Source organism: Maylandia zebra, linkage group LG7 (assembly GCF_041146795.1).
Source record: "Maylandia zebra isolate NMK-2024a linkage group LG7, Mzebra_GT3a, whole genome shotgun sequence".
Taxonomy (NCBI): domain Eukaryota; kingdom Metazoa; phylum Chordata; class Actinopteri; order Cichliformes; family Cichlidae; genus Maylandia; species Maylandia zebra.
In genome coordinates this window covers 24612368-24626262 of record NC_135173.1, presented here as the reverse complement: position 1 = coordinate 24626262, position 13895 = coordinate 24612368, and the positions used below count along the sequence as shown (strand labels likewise).

The 13895-nt window shown below is 38.6% G+C and overlaps 1 protein-coding gene across 7 annotated transcripts in view; it reads left to right on the top strand.

Annotated features, from left to right (window-relative positions):
* The first annotated feature begins 1752 nt into the window (after window positions 1-1752).
* Window positions 1753-13895, top strand: part of kif21a (kinesin family member 21A) — a 60428-nt gene continuing 48285 nt past the window's right edge. For 6 of the 7 annotated variants that reach the window (XM_014409104.3, XM_014409102.3, XM_014409101.3 and 3 more), the window contains exon 1: window positions 1753-2169. In XM_014409104.3, the coding sequence (XP_014264590.1) occupies window positions 2126-2169 (44 nt within the window). In that variant the 5' untranslated portion in view covers window positions 1753-2125. The remainder of the gene's footprint in view (window positions 2170-13895) is intronic. The other variant, XM_014409105.3, reaches the window with a different exon arrangement.

Here is a 13895-nt window from a genome sequence, read left to right as displayed (position 1 = left end):
GCCACTTTAATGTTGGCAAAGGAGAATCACATATGATTTTTAACATAATAACAGTGGTTGATTTCTAGCCCATTTTTAGGTGAAATACTTAATGCAAAGTTGGGATGGTGTTTTGGTGTTTTGGTCACAAGGAGACCCTGATCTTGAAACTGCTGGTAAATGTTGAGTTGATGGAAAAAATCAGTAGTCACTGGGTCATTTCTGTTTTGTGGCAAACCAGGTGATGAACATTCAGGATGTTTTGTATTTAATTGGTTGTGTTAAAAGTCTTCACTTATCCCAGGTAAACTAAAACATTTGGAACAATCCAGATTTTGGTCGGGTAAAGACAATTTTTCGTTATGGCATGAGAAAGGGATAAAAACTAGAACATGTTGTAGATAAGATGGGAAGTTTATTTCAATTAAAGAACTTGTAAATATATAAATATAAAATATGTAATAGAGTAACTATATAATACTTTTACAGGTGTTTGTGGGGTGGGAAGGTGGCATTAAATTCATTAGGATGAGTTTTTGTAAACAATCTGACACTGTAGAAAAAATAAAAATGTATGAAAAAAAAGACTTGCATATGATCCAAAATCTAACAATGCAGCCACGGGATATCGAATCCTGACCTGGTCTTAAGGTTTGCTGAGTCACAGTTTTGGCTCTGTAGACGTCAGGTTATGTTTATATTAGAGAAGGGGTGCAAATTACACATCAGGTCAGTTATTTCTGTGCAGTTGTAGGATTTGATTTCCATTGTGACCAGATGTGTTCCACTCTTTCTAAGAAACATAAATGCAGTGTTGGCCCCTACAGTTCCTTCGTGTGGCACTGTGATTATCCAATCCACAAGATGGCAGTAAAAAACAACTAAAGAGAATAAATAGTCGCGATGAACGTTAGCAGGGAGCAAAAGAAAAACACAACAAAAAACCCTTTATTTTATATGTGAGCTTAAAAAATAGATTATCTGCCAGTGCAATTTTAGTGACTTTTTTATATTTATTGCTACTGGGAACATGGATTCATATATTTGTTATCTGTAAACTAAATGATTGCTTTTTTTTTTAATGGGATGATTACAGAGTATATTAAATAATAAACAATAGAATATTGCCATTTATTTATTTGGTAATTTAAATGATATTGTAAAATTGCTTAAAACAAACGTTTTGATATGGTATTAAATTGAATTCGAAATATGTACTGATGTCATTTAGGATTTCTTATAGAGACTCGTGTTTGCCCATCTTTTGTAGTCACATGAAAGTCCAACTATCTACCTGCTAAGCTATCGAAACTTTCATTTGTGTAAAAGAAGCTTGTGGTAGTCCAAGGTTACTGCTATCAGAAGGCTGCTGGTAGATTCTCTGCCGTTGCTGACATGACTTCATGCCTGAAAGCCAAATGGCTGATGCTGTAAAGCGGTTCATGGTGCTGTGATTTCTCTAAGACGCACAGAAAAAAAATGTTTTAAAATTAAATTAATATTGTCCCAACATTTTCTATCATAAAACGATGATAACTGTCTGGAAAATGTACATTTTGGGCTACAGATTCATTCTGGACTGTGTCACGAGCGCTTTTTATTAATGTGGAAATGCAGATTTTGGTACTCCTCCAATATACTGGGGGGAAAAATAATACAGTGATTCTTACTATCGCCTCACTCCCCGGAGAGGGCGTGGCTTGCTGACGCACTGCGGATCCCTCCCAGTGTCTAAACGGAGCGGAGAGAGGAACGGCGAGGCACCGAGGGGCGCGCGCACATGTGCGAGTGTGTTTGAACCAATGAACGCGTACGCGCGCGCCATTGGCTCACCAACAGCCGGAGTGGCAGTGTGCAGACGGGCTCGAGTCGGAGCATCAGGGCCAAGTTGCGCAGAGATGCAGCGTACGTAGACGCAGCACGCGGGCACACCACCGCGGCTCTTCCCCGATATCATGGTTTAAACACCGTTAAGATAGGTTGTTGTGGGTTTTATTTTTTAATGGCGGCGCTGAAGTCGAGGTGATCCGCTCGCCAGCGGGAGTATAGTGCGCACTCCTTTTTTTTGCCGGGGCTAGTAGCCAACGCAGATAAATCCGCACTATTATTATTATTTTTTCTTCTACCTGCTGTTGCATAAGGAATCATGACAACGGGACAGGATGAAAGCTCTGTCCGTGTGGCATTGAGGTAAGGCGCTAAAGACTATTTAAATGTTTCCATTAACTCCCAAATGCGTAGCAACATTAATTGCCCGGTGCCACCTGTCAGTCAGTGCAGCGGGCCTCGCAAACACCTGCAGGTCATCAGCATCATCTTGTGTTCGCCAAACACTCTTTGACCTGGAAAATATTCCGCGTCGTGACGTTGCTGTTACCGGCTTTCAGGACATGTTTGCGGCGCAATTGTTTCTCACCTCAGTTTGAATGAGCAGGTTTTGTGTTGGGGGCTCACAAACATAGAGCATCACGCCCATTGCACAGGTACGCGCACGCGCGCACACATTCACGGGCCATCCTCTGTAGCGTGCATGCTGGGAGGAGTGACGATATCTTTTTGCAGCGGCTCTCTCTATCATAGAAAAGGAAACAGATGGAGAAGGTGGGAGAGAGCCAGTCGGCCTGTCTTCGTCCAACGGTCTGGCGTCTCATCAAAGCCTCCTGCAGAGACAGTGGATCGATGAAAGAAGAGCTTCACTGACAGTCAGGTTCCAAGGAAAAGGGCAGTGGGCCTATAACGCTGTCAAGCCTGCTCTTTGTTTGTAGACATTCAGTGGACAGCTCAGTCACGGCTCTCAGCGATTCAGTACTGTTCCAATCAATTCACCAAACGGACAGGCTGCTTCACCTCTAATTTCATGCACTTGATGTGGGCGGCTGTATTCATGCTGAAGAAGGCCGCTCACACCCAGATGGTGAAGTGGCACTGACAGTGACATAATGGGGAAACCAATCTCTTTCTCTCCCCTCCAGTCTGTCCGTATCCATAGTAATTATAAAAATGACTCATAATGGCAGTATAGTTTCTCATATCTGTTTTTTCTTTTTTTTTTTTGGTATCCTCATATTCAGCTGCTCGCCTGTGTTCCTTGTTCAACCTTAAAGACACACAAGTGCCTCGTCATTATTTGTGATGATTGTTTGTGCTGAGCTTCCGGATACCATCCCCCAGTATCCCATTTATGAGGGGAATAATTTATTTTATGCTGTTGCTACTCCATGTAAAACAGGGGTTGAATTGGTCTCAAGTGTTGGTTTCGAACACAGTTTTTATGGTAGGACATTTTCCAACAGAAACTAGTGATTCTGGAGATGTTCTGTTTTGTACCGCCTGTTATTTGTTGCCAAATAACTCCTGAAAAATTTGCCTTTGCAAAGATAGACATTTAGTGGTTTTAATGGAAGGATGAAAGCAAAACAGGCAACTGCCTGGACCTGCCCAGTTAATTACAAAACAGTTCCCAGAACAAGCAGCATGTTGCCGTCCCAGTCTAAGTGGATCGAGTGCCACTTCTCCCCTGTGGAGCCTGTAATGCGGTCAGTTGTCTCTCCCCACCTGGAGTCTACTCTGCTGGGGCTTTCCTGTTTGTCCCTCTGGGGCTGCACAGTTGGTTGCACTAAGTAATATAACGGCCCTGCGCTGCCTTACTGTAAAGTTTTGCTGTTTGTCTCGATTCTGTGGTGTGATTTGTAGTGTTGTTTTGCTGCAGGCACTTTGGGTTTTTGTTAAGAGTTTTAGAAATGTTTTGATTACCTTTGATGTTTGCAGGGATGTAAGGTTAGGAATGGAGCAGCTCCTATAATGCTACCACTATAATGACAGTATGGTTATACAGTGATACGTTGTGAGACTGTGTGATGCAATAGCCAAACAGTCCTGAAGAAATCAAAAGTCCGGAAATATGCATCTAGGAATGAACGAACTGTGGTGTCAGTTGTGTGCGCGTCAGTTAGGTCAAAGGTCAGTGGAGGTAATGGTCATCATTAATCAATTTTAATAATGCATTTCTTTTAAATCTGATTAGCTTTTTTCCGCTGAACACTATTTTACCTCTTAAGAGTGTTTAATATTCTTCTCTGCAAGTTGGTTAACTTCTGTTCACCCTACACTCTTTCAGTTAATTATCACCATCACAAATCATAAAGTAGCGACTGTTTTTTTTGCCAAATTGTTATCCGAACCATAATCTACTTTGATGATGACAATAAATTACCCCACAAGATGAAATGGAGGGGGTCTACATAGAATAGAAAACCCTTTCTCCTATTAGCGTACACATGAAGTCAACGTATCTGATTACAAAAAATCACCTGTCTAATGTAATAATTCATATTGATTCACACCTCATACATGAGTGTAAGGTAGCAGAATTATGATATGCCAGTTTCATATGAAAGTAAAACGCACGCCTGTCCAAATTGGATGCAAGTGTATTTTTAAAATGATTTGCATTGTCAGAGAGAGTCGCTATAGGAGCATGCAAATTGCAGTGAAAGTGTAGACAACCATTCACTTAGGAAGAGGTGAATGTTTTGTGTTGTGGTTCCACCAGCTAAAATTACAGCTCTGATCTTAGTAAACTGTACTTCAGTTTGCCATATGTGAGACTGGTTATTTGGTAAATGTACCCTGAAAAGCATAATTGAGCTTTCTCATAATGATGCCTCTAAATGTAATTCTGTTACCACAGAGTTTTACTGAAGATCAGTTTTCATCTGTAATGGGTTTTCTAGTGACAAATGCATGTGCATAGATGCTTCAAATTGGGCATGACGGTTTCGTTTTTGTTTTTTCTCTCTGCTAAACCCAACAAGCCTATGGATATTTGGTTAGGTGTGTGTCAACAAAAACGCCTCATATGTAGACATCATGGAAAAATAGCTGAACTCATCTTGCAGACCAACAGTTTTCATGGTTCTGTTTTATACAGGGTTGGTTTTAAGGACTAAAAGGACTTCTTAAGGTAATTTAACAGTTTAAGGCCAAAACTTTATGTTTATATAAAAAAGGCCATCTTGCTCTGTCAGACTTCTACAAAGGAACTCAAAGCCGAGAACATTTGCTTGTCAGTGTTTACTCGTGCAGAAAAATGGTGGCAGTAGAGGGTGTATTGTGAAACAGTTGCACAGTCGTATCCCTCCCTGACTACATTATATTAATTGTACTGTACCTGGTTTATTTGAACAGCCCATTATGTCATAACAGTCTGTTTTAAATGGTAGGTGTGCATTGATGGGAGGGGCCGAAAGGCTTGCAGTGAGGACTTGCTGAACCTGCCTGCTGTGGTTGTTATTAGTGTATGTAGCAGAATCATTGTTTTTAATGTGCTGACAGCTTAGCACTGGGGATCAAAGTGAGAGAGAAGTATCTTTGACTTTGTTTATATCTGCTGTAAGAGCTTAGCTTGTGCATTAACCACTTAATAACATAAAGTGGAGGAGCTTGCAAAATCAAAAGCCATGCCACATCTCACCTTGAAATTTACCTCCTCATTTCCCCTGTAAAGACTTGTTGTCTCTGATGCTCAGCTGAAGGCCATAACAATGACGATAATGAAATTAAATGGGTCCCTAAACCTCTTAAGACTTAAGTTACAGCCATGCTTTAATGTAATCAAGTGTAGGCATGCAGAAACTGGTATAAGTGGGTAAGGCTAAGCCTCAGGTTGTGGCTCACAAGCCAGCTGTAGAGACAGGACTAACTGTGGTGGAACAATCTTGTTAAAATGAGCTGCATGATTAGAGCAGATATCTTATATTATTGACCAGAATGGGCTTCAGCTCAGCTGACAAAAGCTGTGTGAGCCGAGGTTTACAATGCAAATAGAGATTAGTGTCTTTCATCGGAGAGGGGGGGAAAAGGGCTCAGTCGAAAAATTGTAAAAAAAAACAACAAAGGGGGAAAAGCATGTAGCTACATGTAAAATATCAATTTGTGTCTGTTGTTAAACAGTTAGCTGAAGCATTAGTTGGCTAACCTTAACATACCTATTTTCTGTGTTTAAAAGCAACTCATGTTTTTGTATGCTACATAAAAGCTAAAGGTTTATCTGTCCAAAAGTTTATAGTTGAAGTGCAAAGACATGAATTTTTTGAGTGAAGTTTTAACAGGTTTTTGGACACTGTAACAAGGGCAGGGCCAGTAGGTTACTGGCAGAGGACCAGTTGGCGCTCAGGACATTTAGATTCGTGTTCGTCGCCCATGGCAGCACCAACTAAACACAGCCCCTCAGTTTAAAGCCTCTGCAGACCTCGCGCTTTGTTCACATCCACTGAACTGTGAGAGTCTGTCAGGATGTAGCTGTTGACCCACAGTCGTTTAGATGTGTCTGTGTGTGGGTTTAAGAGTGTGTTGGTCTTTACCTGCGTTCTTTTTTTCTCCCATTCTAGTAAATTGTCCAGTGTAACTTTTTTTTTTTTTTTAACCCATCACTGCTGGTTAAGTTTCAAATGTTAACCCTGGGACTGGGTGATCAGTACAGATCTTAAGTCCAATGGAAGTTTTATAGCTTTTGAGCTACAATCTCAAAAGCACAATTTCCCTCCGTCTCTAACCTGGACTGAGGTTCTATGAACAGCATTAATCAGTTCACCTCAGAGACACTGTAATTACGTACAGATTTAAAAGTAAAAAAAAATAGGAAACCATCTGACCATGATGAGCTCTGAAAGCTATTACCTAAAACTTTAAATTGAACTTTAAAATTTATGAGGGAGCCTGTACAAACATTTTAATTTCATCTTTAAATTAAATTTATGTATTTTATTCTGCAGATGATTAAAAACCAGTTTGAGAATGTGTTTATTAAAATTTTAAACCAAAAGTATCACCTACATTTCTCCCATTTGTAAGATCATAAAAGGGTATGAACTGTGATACATATAAAACTAGAATTGATCCTCTGCTATAACTATAATAGTAGCTTAACTTTAAGTTAAAGTGGCAGTATATTTGTCTTGTGCATTAATAGACTGACTCAGAAAGAGAAAGCAATTCGAAGCCACTGCCTCAGGCTTCAGGGAAGTGTGAGGGAAATATTTATTCATGGCCATTCTTTTTGTCTTGTTGTTGTTGTTGTTGTTTTTTTCATTTTCAAAAATGTTAAAAATGACTTTACTAAACAACTTATTCAGTAGACTGTGAAACTGAGAATGGTGGCAAAATGAAAGTTTGCCTCAATATTTTACTGTTGCTGAATAACCATTGCAAGCCGAATATTGAGCTGTATCACTGAATGAAGCAGTCCTGATGCACACTTCTTGCTGCACTCCGTTTACATCAGAAGTTGGATGTCGGAGATACAAGTGACATCACTCCTGAAGTGACCATGTTGCAGTAACAGTATTAATACCCCCAAAACAGGTTTTCTACCTTGCTAGGGAGAAATTCATCAATCACCTTTTTCCCTTCACTTAAACACAGTTGCAGCACATCCACAGGTCAGTGCTCTGTGTATAGGTTAGTAATTAGTAAATGCACAATAGTGGTGTTACATCTTACAAGATTTAAAGCTTTACTATTGTTTATGTGCACTGCTACCGTGTTGGAATGTGAAGTTGGGGTCTGGTGGGTAATCTGAGTTGAGGAGGCATTCCAGTGGAAGATTCCGACTCAGAACTCGGGATTTCTGACTTTCAACTGAAAACGGAATACAGCAAGAACCTTTTCATATTACTTGATTTAACAAAACACAAAATGTCAGTAACATTTACAACAGGCACATGTCATAGAAAACAGTATTTCTTGGTACAGTGATGTGATTCAATTTGTTATTTACACAGTATTCCACAAACAAGGGAAGAATAGTGTTTATTGCTGAGATTAACAACTGTAGGAGATTAATATCCGTCTGGAGGACCTGGTTTACTTTTTTGGCTCTGTCTAGATCAAAGAGTTCTTCTTTTGCCTTGTGTGGATTCCGCACACTTTTTCATTGTCATTCTATTTAAATGCTTTTATTAAAGAAAGGGCTTGATGGAGGCTTTCATAGGACTGTATTACATCTCTGCACATGCCTCTTGTCTTTTTAAGCAGTAGCCAAAATGTGTAAATACTGGCCAAGTTACGCTATGAATAACACCTACTTGGCCTGCAGCATTAGATGGGAAGAGGTATGTGATCCCAACAAGAGACAGAGGCAAGCTTTGGATAGACTCAATTCATTATCATGTAACATAAGTGACCTTCATCATTTGTACTTCATGATCTTATTGTATAAAAATTACTCGAGCTGACAGCCTGCATGACTTTATAGTGGTGCCATTTAGGTTATCACAAAGCACTTAATCCTGTGTGATAAAGTGCTGTGATAACAGACTGTTAAAAGTGCTGCACTTCACTAAGATTATAGTCCTTGGTTAGTATCTACAATGTCAAAAAATAATGACAAAATGCCTTCTGCAAGTTCCAAACTAGAAGTGATATATTTGGTATGCTGTGTCAAAAAATTATTTGAGTATTTTAGCTTCACAAATGTCAGTAAATGTTTTGTATTGTAAGTTTGTAAATTGAATATCTTAGGATTTTGGTTGGAGAAACGAGCAGTTTGAAGACATAGAATTAGATTTTAAGGCACATTTTACTTAAAATACATAGCTCTATGTATTTGTTAGGAAAAGTTCCACAGCAGGCCTTACATGCTCACTGCAGCAGGACCACAATATCAGGAAGTCAAATTATCTTTAGTAACTGACTTTGTCGTGGTGACGGACTGCCCTGTATCACACTAATTTGAGTGTAGCCCAGATAACACTTCCAGTGTTTGGCCATCATGACCTCCTTCTAGACAGAAGGCTCTTCCATTCCAAGGCTATGCTAAGCATAGCCTACACTTAAGCTCAACTTGCCTCAAAATAGATTCCTGACTGGCCGCAGCACTCCTGGAAGACCTCAGTTATCTATATCACAACCTCAGGAGTCAGCACATTTCTGCCAGATGCATCTGCACCGATGCAAAGAGCCTTGTGCTGTGCAGTCTGCATGCACCACATGTCAACATGTTTTTTTTTTGTTTTTTTTTTTTTTAAACAAGAACCGGATTTCCCAAATTCTCCTTCTCCTCCTCCATTATACAGCATAAAAATTAGATGGTTACACAGAATAAATTGGATGTAATCATAGAGTAGCTTACATGCAAACCACACCCTTAGAAAAATGTTATTGGCTCAGTTGTTGGCACTGTCTTGCTCTGGCGCACTTTGCATTGCTCCTTTTTTTCCCCCCTAGGTAGTTTTCTTTCCCAGTCCTTTAATTTTACCAGCAGTGTACCACTGCTTGATATGTATGCCTTTTCCTGTTCACTGTACAGATCTGTCCAGTTAAGGACTCAGCCAAAAATGAATGAAGTCTAAATGTAGAACAGAAGCCACAAATAGGATGTGGATGTAACTTAACTTCTATCATCCAACTGCCTGCATAATCACAAATAGGACTCAGACAGTCACAAATAGCTCTGTTTGCATAGCAAGCTGCCACCTTATTTATGTCAAGAGACTCTCTATAGTTAATGGGGACAGATGTTTTTTCTATGAAGTGATCTGTTTTTATTTGTGAATCAGATTTTGTTTTAAGGTTATGTTGAAATGTATAGATGTTGCTGTGCTGATATGGAAGATGCATGTTTAGCTTGCAGTCACCACGTTAGGGACCCATGACTATGTTAGCACTGGAATCCATTCATCTGGCACTTCATGTTTGTTTGTTTTTTCTCTAATCTAAAAAGTGTGACGCATGTTTTAATATTATAGTTAGAGAGACATTAAGGATGGTGATTTTCAGTTTTACTTCACTTTACATGTCAGCTTAGCAGGGGTGTTTTTTTTTGTTTTTTTTTTTTACCTAAACCAAAGTGAGGTTTGTGTATTCCACCACAGTAATGTGATGGCATTGAATTTGGGTCGCAGTGTTATCTTTGGTTACAACACTGCAACTGAAGATAGGGTTATTTGCCCTTAACGTACAATACCACATTTGGTGAAAGCCAAACATGACACATATTAGCTTATCAAAGACCTCATACCGTCTGTGGTGAAGGAGTGGTAATTTGGTCTCGTTTTGGAGCCACTAGACATGGACACTTAGTCTCTGAACTCTGCTTTATACCTATAACTACTGACAGTTATTGATGAGAATTGGCTCATGCAACAGGACAGTGATCCTACACACAGCAAATCTATAACAGAATCGCTGAAAAAGAAAGGAATGAGGGTGTTGCAATGGTCCAAAGGTACATTATCAATCGTTGTTCAGCTTTGGATTGGATAGTCTTTATTTTCGCTGGAAGCAATTTTGATAACATACTGTCATCAGCTATGCCAGTACATACCACAAATAGTTGCCTTTGAAGCAAAATACATGATACTCGAATGAGTATTTGTTGAAAAATAACCGTTAGCTTTATACATTTTCATTAAATCCTTTGAGGATGTCATTATGTACCCTTACCCTATCCTATCTGATTAATCGCAAAAAAATGCATCAGCAGATGAAAATGCAAAACAAAAAACTGAAAAACTGAAATTCTAGCTGTTATGATATCTAATTGCTGGAGGAGTAGTGGCTCACCTCTGCATCACATCTTCAATTTGGATGAGGAGTAGCAGGCAGTTACTTGAACAATAAAACAGCTTCTTTGCTTGTCAAACACCCCTCCTGTGTTTAGATGTCTTGCACCTAAAGTGCAGCCTTGGATTAAATCCTGCTGAAGGCACCAAAGTGCAAATGAAGTTCCACCACCTGCTGGCATCATATGGCAGCTGTTTGACTCAATCTGCATATTCATGAGGTGTTAGTCTTTCACTTTTTTTTTGCTGCAGATTTAAACACTAAACGTGGACAATGCCTTTGTTAAATCTTTCTGTGTTGATTGGTCACCCACTGTGAAATAAAGTCTTGTATTTGAGAGCTGTAAATAGTTAAGTGCAGAGTCAAAGTGCCTTCCACTCTGTATTGAATGGTGTGTTTACCTAACCTGTTATCTTCTATCTGGCCTGAAAACTGCAGATGGTGGCTGGCTGTAACACACACAGTTTTTAGGGCTAGCCTTTGTGTCGCTGACCCATGTTTGACACAGAAATGAGATTCCTATGTCAACAACACATGGTTCAGTGACACTGCAGTCTAGGCCTAACTCTGCCTCTATCACAGAGGAGTGTGCTATCTCAGGGTACATTTTCTCCTTATTTTGTTGGTTAATTGGACGAAATCATATCTTTTGTTTTTCTTCTATGCACTGCAAAAAAGACAAAGCAGTTTTCATAAAGGCTTTTAACAATGTCTGCAATATTTATTTGTTGTTGTTTGGGAAGTTGCATATAGGAAAACAAAGAAATAGACCTGCAGCCACATTAATAAAAAAAGGGGGCAAACACTGGGCAGAAAACACATGCATTAAAAAACAAGAAGCACTTTGTGAGCACAAACGTTCACCAAGTTAGCTTACTCTCTGGGCAGTTTTTACTTTTGAGTGAATTATATTGTATTTTTTAAATATTCATTTTGTTTTTATTTATTTTTGAAGATATTTAAAATGTTTGTAGTGAAGTAAAAACAAGTGTAAAGTACATGCTTTTGTTATTTTCCTGTTGAAACACATTTAATATATTTGACATAATTATGAGTGCAGTGATAATTGTTTTGTTTTTTTAAATTTATGTGGCTCTAATTCATGTGTAGCATTCATTTCAACGTTTGAGTTTAAAATTTTTAGATTTTTTTTTTTTTTGGGGGGGGGGGTAAAACATTTTTAATCACAAGTTTTTGTTTAACAAAAAATACAAAAAAATTATTGTGTGTTTAAACCTGTTTTAACAGACTCGTATTAAAATAATGTGATGTGTAGAATCCTTGTCTGCTTTCCCTGTATGCTGATATGTTGTCAGTACAAACAATGGCAACAATAACATGGGCCTGGATTCTGGAGCATGGACCTTAGATTCCATATTTAATATTTAATTAGCGTAATTTCGTCTTCTGATTGTAAGTTATCTTTTTTAGAATCTGTTATGAGATGTTTGCGGTCATTACTTAACCAGACCCACATTAATGATGTCAGAGTTTATTTGCTGTGTGTGATGATCCACATTGAATTAGACACCTCGTATTAGATTCAGCATGTCTGTTGTGTCAGTGTTTCCAGTCCTGAAAAGGATGACTCATTCAAAGCAACACCGGAATATCTACAAATAAAGCCTGACAACCAGATTAGAAGAAGAGGCTTTAAAATTACTCCTGTGCCATCATTTCTTTTTTTAAATTAAAGCAGTAATTAAAAGGGAACATTTCTCTGGCTATGCTCTCACCACATATAGTTTGACACATTTTGCACTTCAGTAAGATCTGTCGTGGTAGGTGTGAATGGAGCAATTCAAAAGTATCAGCAGAGAGGAGAGGTGACTGAAGATTTTGTGCCTTGGCCCTTGGACCAGTGATTAGTTTTTGGAAAATCTGTGTTATGCTAGATGCCGGTGATGTGTATAACATAATTCTCCATAATCTTTGGCTAACTTTGGCTAAAATTTGCTGGAAATTCACTGAAATTAGTCTAAAGGTTGTTAGATGGAACTGAGAGTTACATTACTTTACAATATATTTAACCATTGCAATTCCCTAGCTGAGGCCTTCTGTTTCCTAACCTTTCCCTCTGGTTACGATGGGGCAGTCTGCTGTCTGACCCTTGACCTGCAGGAAGCAGCAAAGTTGTTATCAGCATGCCACAGGGATTTGGCATGCCCTCATTTGTTTTCATAAGCACGGTTTCTGAAATGAGTGGGATATCAACACATATCCAAAACCTTATTAGAGGAATCATGATAATAAAGGAAAATTGGGAGCAGGGCAAGGTCAGATTTCACACGTCACGCAGACTGTAAACCAGTCAATGTGCCCCGACAGAGGCATGGGCGTGTGCCTTGTTTTTGCAAGTGCTGACCTTGTGCAAAGTATGTGGTGAATTTGTTTTTTCTTGCTTTACAGCAAAAGTGTATCAACACAAGCCAGCAGCTTCATTATAAATATCGTAAACATTTCAAAATTAGATCAGTTGTATGTTTTGTGAATCACTATGGCAAAGAGCTTTATATTTTTTATTCCTCATAGTCCTAAGATGGCATTTGCAGCAGTTGGTATCAAAAGCATTGTTTGTGTATGTTTGTGCATTTATCTATAATTTCAGTCCAGAATCAATCCAATTCTATCTTTTTATTAAAGTTTTTAGCATTTGTGCAAAAGATTTGTGAAGCTGGAAGCTGGGGTGTGATCATTCTCATGCCCAGTCTCTTTTACCTGTTCCAGGATTAAGTTGCACCATGAGGTGAGAAGTCTGTTGCCAAAATAAGCTTTGTTTATGTTGAAGTGATTAGGAAAAAATTAAGGGCTTTTCCACGGGTTGTGAGAACCTTGCCCTTCCTTTAGGGTTTGTGCAGCCCTACCTCTAAATAAACAATGTGAAAAAAGTTGGATGTGCACTTACTCTTTATTGGAATTCATATGATCATTTCAGTATCAAACAAATATTGAGATGTGCGCATATTAGCATCTCTTTCTTCTCTTTGAATAGATCTGTGATCCTAAATAACCAAATATTGAAATGAAGAAACTAATTTGTTTTCATTAGAAGAGATCAAAAGCTCAGATACTAAGCGTTTGGTGTTTGTTAAAATTGTCTTACATTGTGATTTAATCTTTCTTCTGTAAGTGTTTCTTATGCCTGATTTTATTGTGATGGCAAGTTTCATTTATCTGTAAAAATTCCTTCCTTTCCTAAATTGAGAAATGTGTTTTACTGATTACCAAAGCTATTAGTACTTAAACTGAATCTAGAAAAGATGTACGTAGAGGTGTGAAAAACTTGTTTCAAATTGTTATATTGAAAGTTCATTTGCTCTGACTGATATGTAACGGGTCTGTATAAGAATACA